Consider the following 16,367-nt stretch of genomic DNA (forward strand, 5'->3'; position numbering starts at 1 on the left):
TTGAACTATAGTACTTGTAATACTGGGACTTGGAATCCAAGTTTTGTTAGTGAGTGAGAGTCATTTTGAAATTGCTTTGCCTTTCCTCAGGAAAGCAAATGTTACTTTGCTCACATTGCTTTTTACAATCACATTGTTAAAAAAAAAAAAAGTTTCTATCATGAACAAGACAAACAGAAAAATCTTCAGTACAAAAGTGCTTTACTTTTTTAGTACAGTGGGGAGCAAGGGGGCCACTGCTGCTCATGAAATTAAAACACACTCACTGTTAAAATAGAAGTAAAATTATTCCTCTCTGGAATCTCAGGCTCAATGATTACTGTGCTTTAGTTTTAATCTCCTTATTTTGAAAAAGTCTCTTCCTAACTAGTTCTCCTTGACAGCAGCCCTAACAGAAATTTAATTCAATTCTGTTGTTCACTCGCCAAGTTGTGTCTGACTCTTTGTGACCTCATGGACTGCAGCATGCAAGGCTCCTCTGTCCTCCATCATCTCCCAGAGTTGCTCAAATTCATATCCATTGAGTCGGTGATGCTATCTAACCACCTCATCCTCTGCTACTCCTTTCTCCTTTTGCTTTCAATCTTTCCCAGCATCAGTGTATTTTAATTCAATTTAAAAAGCAACAAATGGCTAACAATTATGGAACATTTAAGACATCATGCTAAACATTTATTCAGGTATTCACCTATTTAATCTTTAGGACAATACTATAAAGTCATCTATTATTATCATCAGTCTAATTTTACAGACTGACTACAGAATAAAATACCCTGCTTGAAAATAACTTGCTCTCGTAAATAAGAAGAACCAGGATTCTAATCCAGGGAGTCTGGCCTCAGATTCCTGGCTTTTAACCCACTGCCCTATACTGTCTCTTCTCCAATCTCATTTTCATAAGTAAAGTGAAATTTAAGAGATGTTATATCACTTAAGGACATGGAGTCACAGAGTGGTAGAAGTGGAATTCAGCCCAGACTGTAATTCCATCGCTGGAGCTCTGAACTTACCTTTCTGTAGGATCCAATCCATCCACATTACAAAGCACTAGGGGCTTCTCTCCCAACTCTGCCCATTGACCCCTGGACACCTACCAAGCAATGAAATGTCTCTAACAAATCTCTACGACAGAATCAAAGGGCAGATTGGAAATAAACAAAATTGGGTTGTTTGACTCTCTGAAATACAGAAGATGAATACTACTTCTCAACAAGATCATGGTCCAGCTTGAAGCTAACTAGTCACTGTAGCCTACGGACCTCGGAATATTCAACATTCATCTGGTTGTCTCTAAAGTATAAGGCCCCTGCCAGTTCTAAAGCTCCACGTTTCTAGATATAAACTTACATAATTAATAACTTCATATTTCCTTTTGGGTTAAAGAAAAGAGAATGAATGGCTAATAAAAACAACAATAATCTAGAGTTCCAAGGAATAAATGCTATTAAAAGAAAATATAGAAGAAGGAAATCTCCAAGGAAAAAACTATTAATCAACTCAAATATTTAGTGAACTCCTACTGTGTGACTCTTACCAGGTACCAGAAACATAAAGTTTAGTAAGACAGAGTCCTGTCTTCCAGGTACCCGTGACCTGGGGCACTTACTGACCAGTCAGCAATACACGATACAGTAGCATCTCATAATCTGTGTGTGTGTTAGTCTCAGTTGTGTCCAGCTCTTTGCGACCCTTTGGACTGTAGCCTGCCAGGCTCCTCTGTCTATGGGATTTTTTAGGCAGGATTCTGGAGTGGGTTGCCATTTCCTCCTCCTGAGGACCCTCCTGACCTTGGCTTGAACCCGCGTCTCCTCTGTCTCCTGCACTGCAGGCAGATTCTTTACCCACTGAGCCATGAGGGAAGCCCCCCATATCCTCTCAGAACTCACCAACTAGTTGGACAAAACTGTTGCCAGCAAATTAACAGTCAAGTGGGAGAGTTTAACTGCCAAAAACAAAATCATCTGGCATACAAACAGCATGACTTAACACTGACTATAGCTTTTCAAAAGCAATATTCTAATACCTGTCCAAAATGGAGCCAGAATCAACCTGATTTCCAACTTATTTAAATTTTATTATTACAGATACAGATTATAGTGATGTTCTTATTCAATTAAAAGAAAGAGCTAATGTTTTCAACCTTTTAACTCCCTTCCTCTGAATGACTGTGTTACCACATCTGGTTCCTCTGCCTCAATTTTTAGTTCCCCTTTTTGCCTAGACACATAACCCCACAACCGACTCCCCACCAGCTATCTCTGCATTCCTGTCAGCCTCCATCGTTAATGTCAATATAAAGACCAGATTTAAGTAGCTCTCATGCTGAACAGTTCTTTCACTAGAAGACATCAACATACATTCCACACTAACCTGCCTGAGGCACAGGCAGCACTGCTGGCAAGGACTGCTTGGTCTTCTCTAATATTTTGTGCTGTATCTAAATTAAAAAATACTATTTAAGGGACTTCTCTGGTTGTCCAGCGGTTAAGAATCCGTGCTTCCAATGCAGGGGGCACAGGTTCCATCCCTGGTTGCGAAACTAGATCCCATATACTGCAATGAAAGCTCCCTCCCACACACGGCAACTAAGATTTGGCACAGCTAAATAAATAAATAAATACATATTTTTACATACAACTTAAACAGTCACATAAGACCAAGGGAGTGAGTGAAAGATGATGAGAATGATAATTATAATGAAGATAAAAAGATAAAACATTTACTATGTGTAGATACTATTCTAAACAGTTTACTTAATCATTATAACACTCCATTAATACTAATTAATATTAATTAATTTTAAACATTAATTAAAACATAACATTAATTAAAAAAAATTAAAAATGGAGGCATTTAGAATGACCAAGTATTTTGATCCATATCACATAGCCAGTCATATTCACAGAGCAATCCACTGAAAATCATTTAACCCTTCACATAGCTGAACCATAGAATAGGTGAAACAATTCACTTCAGGTTAAGGAAAAAAAAAAAAAGAATCTGCCTACAATGCAGGAGACCCCAGTTCGAGCCCTGGGTTGAGAAGATCCCCTGGCAATCCACTCCAGTATTCTTTCCTGGAGAATCCCATGAACTGAGGAACCTGGTGGACTACAGCCCACAGGGTCACAAAGAGTTGGACACCACTGAGCAATTAACACTTCTACCTCAGGTAAAAAAGAAAGAAAGACAAGGAGTGGCAGATGTCAGAAAAACAGAAGGGAAAAAAGGTATGGAAACCAGCCTGGCTCTCTGAAGTTCTGCAGTGATTCTAGGCCCTTCCACAAGTGGCACAGTAGGAAGAAGCATGGCTGAGGACCACAAAAAGTTTGGTCAGCAACAATTTTGGCCCTTCTGTTTCTTACCTAATATTAATAAGCAAACCGCTTGCACCCAGAAAGAAAAACCAATAAATCCTTAGCATAGTACCAAGAGTATAGGTGTACCCACACAAACATATCACATGTACAGATAGTTAATTCTTCTTTTTCTAGCTTCACAGAAATGAGTATATACACTCCCTAGTACAGAGGACAGTGAGACAGTAGCTCAGAAAGGACTAAAAGATTTTGATGAGCAGCCTTCTTCTCTAAAAATTTTTCTACCCACCATCAAAGACAAAATCGTTAGGCTTCTCCTCTGGATTCATTAACATTAAGTTAAAAACATTTATGGCCATTTGTACAATTTTTTAAAATATCACTATCAAAGTCATTACAGATACACTAGTGAGCAAGAAAAAACAGCAAGATTCTATGTAAACACATAGTATGTAAATCAATGTGGGCACCAGCACTCAAAAGAGAGCGCAAACACTCTCACAAGCAATATTTATCAGGTACTTATTGTACATGAGATCTTATGTTAGAGATCAACCAACTAAGAAACGAGCACTTACACTCGCAAGTAACAAATATGTGTACGAACTTACATGTTTGTAGGTAAACACTTTTTAAGATTTCATTATTTCATTATTCACTCTATCATTTAGAACTTAAAAAAAAAACTTTCTTTAAGGGATGTTTTTAGACATGAATAAATTTTACTGTTTAAATTTACTTACTGCTAAAATGTCTGCTTCTACAGGCAGGAGGTTTAAGAATGCAAAGAGCTGGACAGTCAAGATGGTATAGACTTGTGTGGCCGACAGCATGAGCATCCCTATGGAGAGCAGCATCTCGCTGTAAAATCACCTATAAGACAAGCAGAGAAGCAACAGTAAGTTCTGGGGCTTTGTCTCTGAAAATAAGTTATATGATAGATTCATTCCTGATGCCCAAAAATATCTTTTAAATTATAAACATGGATTAACATTAAAATGAAACTAGTATTTCAAAAGCGTAACTGTTTGCACAGATTTGGACATTTAAGTAAACAGTGTTAGTCAATACCTACTTAACTCATGGAGATGAAGTTCTGTTTTAGCTACATAATAAAGTAGTTCTCAGTTTATAGTGTGTGTTGGTTGCTCAGTCGTGTCTGGCTCTATGTGACCCTACCCCGCCAGGCTCCTCTGTCTGTGGGATTTCCCAGGCAAGAATACTGGAGTGGGTATAGTACAGCTTGTCTACTAACTCAATTGTGGGAGAAACTAGATTTCAATCAAAATAATGATTTAAAAATACACAAGCACCTTTGACTTAACATTTTTTACAATCTTAAAGAATTACGGTAATTTAAAAATATAATTTGTAAATGTACGTTTTACTTATCTTTGAATATTATACCCACATTAGAGAATTTTTTGAAAAAATAGCCATTTATTATAAAGTAATACTTTTTGTCCTTTCCCAATCAAAGGGACATAACAATACATAACAATACATAACACACTTCTTGCCTCTCTATCTCCCAATGGCACTAGTGTAGCTACCTCTGCCAACCTCATCCAATTTTCTACACGAATCTTTATCTATCTTACAGCAAAAAGATGCCATGAAAGAATTAAATGGTTAAGTATCAAAATTCTCATTGGGAAGCCTCAACCAACTGTATAGTATATTTTTTAAATGGTGAGAATGAAGTATGCAAAGACAAGAGCCTATATAATGAATTACTTCTTTAACTATCACAAATTCATATAATGACAATTCTGATGACGACTGCTGCTTGTAAGGGCTTTAGACTTAGAGACTACCAGATAGACTCAAACTCTGATTCTCAAACACACTGAAAGAGAAATATTCTTGAATAATTTTTGAACTACTGTCTTGCAAAAGCCATTAATAGCAGAAATGAAATAAAGGTAAAAATACATTAAATGTATAGATCTGTTCAACAAAGACAAAAAATAAATTAGTGGTTTCCTGGGATGGGGCTAAGAGGGAGACAGGGGGACAGACAGGAATGGAAATGACTGCTCATGGAAATGGGGTTTCTTTTCAGGACAATGAAAATGTTCTAAAATTAAGACTGTGCCGATGATTGCACAACTCTATAAATTTACTAAAAATAACTGCACTTTTTACTTTAAATGGGTAAATTTTATGGAGTATTATATAATTCAATAAAGCTGTTTTTAAGATTTATAGATTTACTGATATGAATGTCTTAGGTAAAATACATTTTTATAATATATCTCTGTTGATAAAAAAGTTAAACACAGCAGGCCTGAGACTGCTATCCTTAGAAAGATCTGCTTGCAAGGTTGGCCAATTGTTGGCATCTGAGAACTTAAGATTTCAGGAGGATTGCTATCAGTCCCTGATAAGAACAGCTCATTGTGTCTAAATGCTGCAAACAATGTGGTTTATGGTGGATACCTTCTTCCTTTCTGGGAGTCTGAGAATTTGGTGCATGCTGGGTGGAGGGCGCCTACCTGAAGAGCCCTCACTCAGTACCAACCCTGAGCACTGAATCTCTAATGAGCTTCCTTGGTAGACATTTCACATGTGTCATCATAACTCATTGCTGAGAAATTAACCATATCCCCTGTGACTCCAGAGACTCTTATAAGCTCATGCCTGGTTTCTTCTGGACTTTTACTCCATGCACCTCTTCCCTTTGCTGATTCTGCTCTGTACCCTTTCACTGTAATAAATCAGAATCATGAGTAGTCATATGCTGAGTCCTGTAAGTCCACTAAGATAGCGAAGCAGTGAACTTGGAGGTGGTCTTGGGGACCCCCATCATAACCACAATATACCATTTCTGGGCAGAAATCACACCATAAAAACATAAAAATTCTTATAAAATAAAGTGTGGTTGCTACTAAATTTTACTAGAAAGAATTAGTATACAATATACTGACCACTGACCTGTTTGGCAAAGGTGAATAAGAAGTATGACTTCACTCGTAAAGTTTTGGAATTCCCAGCTAACTTTAGGGGAGGGAGAGGAAGAGAGAGTTTAGAGGGAAAATAACTCTAATGATAGGAATAATAATAATCCCAACAACTATAACTGACCACTTACTAAGTGCCAGGCATTGCTCTAGGCATGTTATTGAATTTAACTCATCTAATCCTAACAACACACTATTAGGTGTCATTCCATAGTTGGGAAAACTCAGGCCCTATTAAGTAACTTGTCCAAGATCAAACAATGAGTAATAGCAGAGCCAGTATTCAATCCCAGGCACTCTGCCTCTGAAGTCTACACGCTAAAGCCCAACTGAAAATAGCATCAGTACCCAAGGCCGGTGTCCAAAAGGTAGAGGAATGGACCTATGCTCAAACAGGCACTCAAGGACTTCAGCCCAATGCTCATGGCACAGTGGTCACTGTGGTATCAACTTCTTTTGCTATGTGTGTGTCTGTGTGTGTTTGTAATAACATCAAGTAGGTTTTGGCTATACATGTTTGCTTTTGCCGCCTTTTTCAAAATAACACGTTCAGGAGTTTCTAAAGTCTATTTACAAAACTAATTCTTATTCTAATTTCATTATAGAAAATGGGAGAAAAATTGAAATCATTCATAATCACCAAATAAAAGAACAACCAGTGTCTATATTTTGAGGTATAACCTCCCATTCTTTTAGCTATATGCAAATTTAAACATATATATTTAGCAAAACTGGAATACACTACACTATACATGTTTTGTTAACTATTATTTTCATTTACTGACTTATGAATATTTTCCTAATTCATTACTACATTCAAAAAAAAATTAAATCACAAACCCTGTACCATTAACATCCCCTCAAGAACCCTAATAGTACATGAGGCCCTCTAGGGCTTCCACCCCTTTCAAATCTTTTAAAATTATTTCATATATTGGGTACACATATCTGACTGATATATAAAATGAAAACTACTGGTCTAAAACGTGGCGTATAATGACCACAAGATACCTTGTACAGATATTCTTTAATAGATTTAATGGAATCCCCATTACTGGAGGCTGGATTAGCTTCTTGCTTTAAACTTTTTATTTTATATTGGAGTATAGCTGGTTAACAATGTGTGTTAGTTTCAGGTGTAAAGCAAAGTGATTCAGTTAAACATACACATGTACCTATTCTTTTTCAAATTCTTTTCCCATTTAGAATGTTACAGAATATTGAGCAAAGTTCCCTGTGCTATACAGTCAGTCCTTGTTGGTTATCCACTTTAAATACAGCAGAGTATACATGTCAATCCCAAATTCCTTAACTACCCCTCCTCCCTACCCTCCCTCCAGTAACCGTAAGTATATTCTCTAAGTCTGAGTCTGTTTTGTAAAAAAGTTCATTTGTATTTTTTTTTAGATTCTACATATAAGCACTATTATCTCTTTCTCTGACTTACTTCACTGAATATGACACTCTCCAGGTCCATCCATGTTGCTGCAAATGGCATTATTTCATTCTTTTTAATAGCTAAGCAATATTCCATTGTATATACATATACCACATATTATTTATCCATTTATTTGTCAATGGACACTTAGACTGCTTCCATGTCTTATTCTTTGTCCATTTTTAATTGGGTGGTAGTTGCTGTTCAGCTGTAAAAGTTCTTTATATATTCTGCATATATTTCCCTTGTAAGATATATGATTGAAAAACATTTTCACCAATTCCCTGGGTTTTCTTTTCACTCTTCATAGTGTCCTTTGATGCACAAGTTCTTAACCAGGGACTTCCCTGGTGGTACAGTGGTTAAGACTCCACACTTTCAAAGCAAGAGGGTGTGGATTCAATCCCTGGTTGGGGAACAAGGCCCCACATGCCAGGCAGCACAGCCAAAAGAGTAATAACACTAATAATTTAATTTTGAGGAACCAACCCTTAATTCTGTTAATTTTCTCTTGGCCTTCTGAATTTGAGTACCTTGGCGGCTACATGTGATTATCCATATGGCTTAAGAGCACAGATGCCAGTTATTCATCAAATGCTATTCTGATAATTGCAAAATTTAAAACTTCCCCAAGCAGCAGAATAAATCCTAACCTCACATTTAAATTTGTGACAATACCATGCAACTCATCTATAAAAAATTCATTATAAACTTTTTACATTCTAAATGTTACAGATGGAGATGCATTTAGTAAGTGTTTAAGACCAACATTACTCTCAGGAATTTGCTTTTCAAATAACCTTTAACTCTGAAGATGACATATCTGACATCAACTGGCTCAGTGCCAAAAAACACTCATAAAACAGCTAACCATCTCCATAAGAATGACTTTGAATAAGCTCATATTCCATTGGTTCTCAAACTATTCTTGCGTATCACTAGGATTTCAAAAACTTGACTAAAATAACCCACTGCTAAAATAATGGTAATCTTTTCCTAACTTGAAAAATGATTTACTAGGTAGTAATTTCAATTTATTTTTCTCCAAAAATGTATCTTATACTTCAAAACCACATCAAAAGAGTATGTACTATAGAAAGCACTAACAGAAAAAAATGTGAAACAGCTAGTTAACTATTTTACTGTAAAATTTACAATAGCCAAATCACATTTTAGTAAAGACTTGTAAAAAAATTTTAAAACCCAATGTGCTCGTCATGTTGTTTACCTATATATCATACTATAAAATTTCCTCCAGACCAGTGTTCTCAATTCATACAAGTGAATATATCAATAACTTCATAATATGACTTCTAAGAGTTCAACTGAGAACTACTGAACATATCTACAGAAATGGTTGAGACACTATCATGAGCAAAAGTGTTACAATGGGGGAGAAAATGACAACATCAGGGCTTAACTTTTTAAGCAAAAATAAGATACTCAATAGTTCTTTGCAGAGGAGCTGAAGGTTGCCCGGCTAATTTCTTTTAACATGAAGTCATCTAAACTAAAAGCAAGCCTCACGTAAGATTTTTTACTTTTACTGTTAATCAATGCAAGCTTTTTTCAGATTCCATGACAAATTGATTTTTCAAACAAATGAAACAAACCAAAACTTTAAGAGGTAGGCAAACAGGTTTCTCCCTCTGGGACTCATACAAACTATTCCCGTTGTTTAGTGTGTACCATGATCCCCAAACCAGACAAGGACAACACGTATATGCAAAAAACGTTATAGGCCAATAGACAGGTAGATAAAACACAGATACAAAATCCTCTACAATATTTCAGCAAACTGAATGCAGCAACATTTAAAAACATATTCAAACCATATTGATTAAGACCATAATGAAGTGGAATTTATTTCAGGGAAGAAAGAATGGTTCAACATCTACAAATTAATGCAATTACATGATATTAATAAATGAAAGATAAAAGTCATTTGATCATTTCAACAGATACAGAAAAAGCATTTGACAAGATTCAAAACTCATTTACATAAAAACTCAATAAAATAGGGGTAGAAGGAATGTATTTCAACATAACAGAGGTTATAAAAAACAAATCCACAATTAACATCACACTCAACAGCAAAAAATTCCTGAAAGCTATACCTCTAAGATGAGGAATCAGACAAAATGCCCACTTTTGCCACTCTTATTCAACATAGTACTGGAAGTCCTAGCCAGAGCAATTAGGCAAGAAAAAGAAATAAAAGGCATCCAAACTGGAAAGGAAGAAGTAAAACCATCACTATTTGCAGATGACATGAACACAGGATATGAAGCAACATCTTTCCAAAGAAGACACACAGATGACGAAAAGGCATATGAAAAGACGATCAACGTCACTAATTATCAGGGAAATGCAAATCAAAACCACAATGAGATAACACCTCACACCCATCAGAATGACTATTATCAAAAAGGCAAGCAATAATAAGTGTTAGTGAAGACGTGGAGAAAAGTGAACCCTCAAACACTGTTACTGGGAATGTAAATTGATGCAGTCATTTTATGGAAATAATATGGAAAATAATATGGAGAGGCCTCAAAAAATTAAGAGAACTACCATATGATCCAGCTACACTTTTGGATATTTATCCAAAGAATATGAAAACACTAATTCAAAAAGATATATGCACCCCTATGTTCACTGCAGCGTTATTTATAATAACCAAGATATGAAACAACCTAAATGCCTAGCAACACATGGATAAAAAAGATTTGGTAAGCATACAGAATACTGCTCAGCCATTAAAAAAAAATGAAGTCTTACCACTTACAACAAGACACATGGACCTTGAGGATATTATGTAAGTGAAATAAGTCAGACGGAGAAAGAGAAGTACTATATGATTTCACGCGATGTGGATTGTAACTAACTAACTAAAGGAACAAACCAAATGAAGATAAAACAAATGCACATTACGGAGAACCGATCAGTAGTTACCAGAGTGGAAAGGGGCTGAGGAAGGACAAAAGGGGAAAATGGGTCAAATGAAGGTGACAGATGAAAACCACACTTTCAGCGGTGAGCATCCTGCAGTATGTACAGAGATCGAAAAATGATGTAAGCAGGAACTATAATGTAAGCATAATCCAGTGTTACCTCAATTTAAAAATACATCGACAGAATATAATCAAGGATACTATTAAGTGGCGAAAAGTCAGGTCCTGTTCTTCCTCCAATCTATTACCTCCCTTGTCCTTATACAGACATAAGCAGCGAGTTATCCTTTTGGATAATAAACTTTATTGAGCATTATGCATTAAAGTAGAATTAAATTTTTGCATGGGCATATAATGTAGTTCCCTACAATAAGGAAAACAAATCACAGCTGTATGACTAATACAGATGAATTGCATAAGAATAACCCTGAGCAAAGGAAGTAAGTCACAAAAAGGCAAACACTATGATTCTACTCACATGAAGTTCTTTAAAAGACAAAACAGAAGATATTCTGTATAGATTCATATTTAAGAGGTAAAAAGGGAAAGAAAAATGAGGACATTATCATTATAAAAATCAAGATTGTGATACCTTGAGGGCAAGAAAGGTAAGGAAGCGGGTGTGACCAAGAAATAGATGCTTCTGGGATGCCAGCAATAGTCCACACCTCAACCTGGGCTGTGATGAGATGGGAATTTGCATTAATTGTTCTTGAAGCCATATACAAATGTTTTATGCATTTTCTTCTATGATATCAAATTTTTTTTTTTTTTTTTTTTTGGCCACACAATGCTGTAAGTGGGATCCTAGTTCCTCAATCAGGGATAAAACCATGCCCCTCACATTGGAAGTTTGCAGTCTTAACCACTGGACCACCAGGGAAATCTCCCTCTATTTTTAAAAGGAAAAAAAGCGAAAATAAAGCAGCTTGCCTTTAAAACAAGACTGTTTTGCTTTGTTTTTCTGACGACATGGAAATATTATGAAAGCTAGCAAGCAGAAGCCTATCAAGATCACACATACCGAATCAACAAACAACAAGCAACTACTAAAAACCAGACATGTTCAACCCAGAGTTGTTATCTTCTCATTCAGTGGATGTGAGATGGGATCTAGTAATGTGTCTATCGGAGAAGGCAATGGCACCCCACTCCAGCACTCTTGCCTGGAAAATCCCATGGACAGAGGAGCCTGGTGGGCCGCAGTCCATGGGGTTGCACAGAGTCGGACACGACTGAGCGACTTCACTTTCACTTTTCACTTTCATGCATTGGAGAAGGAAATGGCAACCCACTCCAGTGTTCTTGCCTGGAGAATCCCAGGGATGGGGGAGCCTGGTGGGCTGCCGTCTATGGGGTCGCACAGAGTCGGACACGACTGAAGCGACTTGGCAACGTGTCTATAGTACATATCATCCAGGGGCTTGTGGTAAAAATAAATATTCCCAGGTCCCTCCCCAGAGATTTAGACAGAAGACTTATAATTTTACTTCTTAAAAACGTCCCCTAGTGAATCCACATGATCAAGCCAAATCTGAAAAACACTGTTCTCAACTATAGATTGGCAAGTACTATAGCAAGTCATTATTTATAAACTTCTTGTAACTCAAAGAGGAGTGGGGTAGAGGGTCAAATTAGAGCAAGAAAAAGGAGAGAGAAAGGAAGGAAGGAAGAGAAAGAAGGCAGGGAGGGAAGTAGGAACGTAAACAAAAAATAAACATATTTCTCTTCAATACCACCGCTGTCACCAGTGCCAGTGCCAACCCCAGCAACAAGCCACGCAGCAAACAAGAAAGACAATCGACAATGAATTGCTTTCATAACATTAGACTCTTAAGCATCATTTGGAGAAACATTCTAGAAAATTATGGTTTTCCAGGGTATCAAATCAGGCCCAGCAGAGACTTCCCTGGTGGTCCAGTGGTTAAGACTGTGAGCTTCCAGTGCTCAGACTCCATGCACCCTGGTCAGGGAACTAAGAGTTCACATGCTACAGCTAAAGATCCCACACGCTGCAACTAAAACTGAAGATCTCAAATGCCACAACCAAGACCGGGCACAGCCAAATAAATATTAAAAAATATTTAAAAATATATGCATCAATACTTCATGCCTAGTGTATCTACACTTCAAAATATCAATCTTCTGAATCAAATTTTTTTTATGATGCTTCACACAAATATCAGTATCACCACTATACACAGATCAGTAGAAAACTTACTAATTTTGACATAAACGCTCTGCTAAGTATTTGATATGAATGTTTTTCCATCTAATCCTCAGAACAACCTTGTCAAGTAAAACAAAAACACTGCAGGGAAAAGTAACTTGCATTTTCATTCCAGTTTCCTATTTTAGGGGACTCAATTTCTAAGTGTAAATACTAGAATAAATGAACCAATTCTCATATCCATTATTCCCACTCTACCCTTTTCCTTTAATTTATGCATAATTTCTGAACAAAAAGCTGAGCATGCCCAATGCCCCATACATTGTTTGGGGCATGAAATTTATCCTACTAAATCAATGGTGTAAGAGTACGGGGTGCCAGATCAAGGCGTCCTATTCCCACTGATGATAACAACTGCTTCTTAAAATATCACTTCAAGACTCAGTTCTTGGCTTCTTTTCTGTATTACTGTTAAAAATATTTCATGTTTACATTAATAAGATGCATAAATACTATGAAATAAAACAACCTGTTAACATGTATGTGTAAACTTTGGGTGGTGGGACTCTCATGATTTTATTTTACATTTACCTGCACATTTCAACATAAACTTTCTAAAGTTTATTTCATTTTATATAACATATACCAAACAAAAACATTAAGTTCAGTATGGCAATGGTTTCACTGTTATACAAATACGTCAAAGCTAATAAAAGCATAAGCTTTAAATATGTATTATTTGCCAGTTGTAAGTCAATAAAGCCATTTGTAATGTTTTAAAGAAAAATAATTATAAATTCTGATGGGAAAAATAAGGCTGAGGGAGAGTACCCAAAAAGACTAAACCTGGGAGAAGGGTCCCCTCCTCAAACCCGGAGCTTTTCACTGGCGAAGGTACGGTTGCAGCACACGGATAACAGAGGATTTCACCAGACTGTGCAAAGCAGAGCTGGTCCAACACTGCCAGACAAGCAGGAAACCACTCTCTGGAGCGCAGGTGTCATGAGGCTGCTGAGCAAGTGTGCAGAGGTAATCAGGACACTGCTACAGGCACAAGACCTGGAATGCATAGTACTCATGTGAAGAGAACTGCAGGAAACAGTTCCCTGGGTAAAAGCAAGCCAAGGTTGGTGCACAGGCATGCAGACGGAGTCAAGGCACTGCCTGCACAAGGCCTGACGTACATGGTGTCCACTTTAGAAGGGCCATGGCAAGGCAGGTCTGGACCGGGACTGCAGGACCAGTGAGGGCCTGTTTACTCTGGGCATGTGGCTGAGGCAGAGCACAGATGTCCCCAGGGAATGGGAGAGGGGAACAGGATACACACAGCTCTGGAGGAAACTAGGAAAGGAACACTAGGAAACTAAGAAGGAAAAAAATCCCTTCCCCTCCAGCATCCTGACCCCTGTAGCACCTAGTAAAGCTTAACATCATGCTCTTTGTAAAGGAGAAATGGTTAGAGTGCAGTCCATTACTGCAGAGCAGGTACTGAAGGGTGAATCTGGAGCAGAAAGAAAATGAATTGATAATTTACACAGTTATCTTTCTGCTCTTAACAGTATTTAAGTGAGACAGCGCTTCTCTCACTCAGTAACAGGGAAAAAGGAAAGCGAGTACATGGCCATGAGTGTTCATCATGGCCATTGGTGCAGAATCTGAAAGAGCACCCACAGTCTTTGACGTATCACTTATTTTTAAAAGTCACACAAATTTCTTATTCTAGTCTAGGTTATTATCCATGTATGTTTTAAAACAAAATGTTTTAAATTATGCAACAACTGATTGTTATGCTTATCAGCTTCTAGGGGTTGCCCACGTTCCTTCGCTCAGGTGACCCATGCCCCATCTTCAAAGCCCGCAATGGTATATCGATTCCTTCTCATATCACTTCATTCCAAACTCCTCCTCTGCCACTTTAAGGAAATCTTGTGATTACACTGGGCCTATGTGAATAACCCCCAGCTTCCCTGGTGGCTCAGTGGGAAGAATTCACCTCCAAACGCAAGAGACACAGGTTTGATCCCTGGGTCGGGAAGATCCCCTGCAGAAGGAAATGGCAACCCAGTCCAGTGTTCTTGCCTGGAAAATCCCATGGATAGTGGAACCTGGCGGGCTACAGCTGATGGCATTGCAAAAGTCAGATATGACTTAGCGACTAACCAACAAAAATCAAATTATGTTTGAGCATGTCTCTGTTTCCTGGCACAAGATTTTCTTGTCCCATCTTGCACTTTCCTTGCTGTAGCCCCCAAATCAGTCATTTCTCAAAGGAAGATATCCTTGTTTGTAGGAATCTTACACTAAAGTTTCTGGTGAGTACAGAATATGAGGTTAACAAATTACTCTCAAATGATTAAGGAAGGAAAGAAAAGGTTCCTGTACTGTTCTAGAAACGAGATCATTTCAAAATTAAAATATACACATACATATTTTACATTAATCAACACAATTTCTTCCAAAGCTCAAAACAAATTATTTGAGGCTTGTCTAAATACTAGCAGTACAGATGAATGAAAATTTACCAGCTATAAAAATCACTGTGATTCCTCTCAGAACCTGACAAACTGAACTCAGCTTTTGAAGTTGGAACTGCAAAGACTATGAGGAGAGCTGTAAAATACAGATCAAAGTTCTCCACCTGGTAAATCCACCATTTACTGATTTAAGTTAAGGCCACTGTAATCAGCTTCTAATCCTTATACATTATTCATTATATTGTTATCTAATAAAATGTTTATGGTTTTTTCTAATATTAAAAATAATGCTCAGTAGAAGATATGAAGAAAATACTGATTACCCAAAGGTTAACATTCACAGATGACAGGAGCGTTCGTCCTCATGTGCTGCGGTTCATTCTCCCAGGTCCCTACACACCCTCGCTCTCCAACCTTTCAGCTCTCCTTCCTCACCACCACCCAGCCGACCTAACATATTACGGCACAACAGCAAGAGCCCTGTGATCGATACACTCCTTAATCAGACACCACAATTTCTTAAAAGCCTACTCCCTTATTCTGTATCGCCCACACCATTCACATGGGCTCTACTTCTCTGATCCAACCACTACTAGCAGGTTTTTTTCCAATCCATATTTTATTATCATTTTTATACTTATTGTATGACTTGTATGCTTTTTTATTAAAGTTGTATCATTTTCCCTTGTTATTAAAACTCTTCATAAACATTTTGTTAATAGCTGCTGAATGTTACATTATATGGCTAAATCATGACTTTCTCTAACTATCCCTCAACTGTTTAATATTAAGTTGAATTTACCTATTGCAATTATAAATAATTCCATGATAAATATAAATCTCTTTCCATATTTCAGATTGTTTCCTTAGTATAGATTTCTAAATGTGGAATCAATATGCCAAGGAAACAATCTAAAACTTTATATATGTAGCCAAATTGCTTTCCAAAGAGAATATTCCTATTAATATTTATAATTCCAAATAAATGTACATTTCAAACACTGATTTTCCTTTTCTCATCTTTGTTGGTGTTAGATAATAAGTTACA

The 16,367-nt window shown here is 37.1% G+C and overlaps 1 protein-coding gene across 2 annotated transcripts in view; it reads right to left on the reverse strand.

The window, feature by feature from the left end:
- The window catches only part of RNF13 (ring finger protein 13), a 129,494-nt gene that overhangs the window by 101,215 nt on the left and 11,912 nt on the right, over window positions 1-16,367 (reverse strand). For both annotated transcript variants that reach the window (XM_061419023.1, XM_061419026.1), the window contains exon 2: window positions 4,064-4,193. In XM_061419023.1, coding sequence (XP_061275007.1) covers window positions 4,064-4,177 — 114 coding nt within the window. In that variant the 5' untranslated portion in view covers window positions 4,178-4,193. The remainder of the gene's footprint in view (window positions 1-4,063; window positions 4,194-16,367) is intronic.

Source organism: Bos javanicus, chromosome 1 (genome assembly GCF_032452875.1).
Source record: "Bos javanicus breed banteng chromosome 1, ARS-OSU_banteng_1.0, whole genome shotgun sequence".
NCBI lineage: Eukaryota > Metazoa > Chordata > Mammalia > Artiodactyla > Bovidae > Bos > Bos javanicus.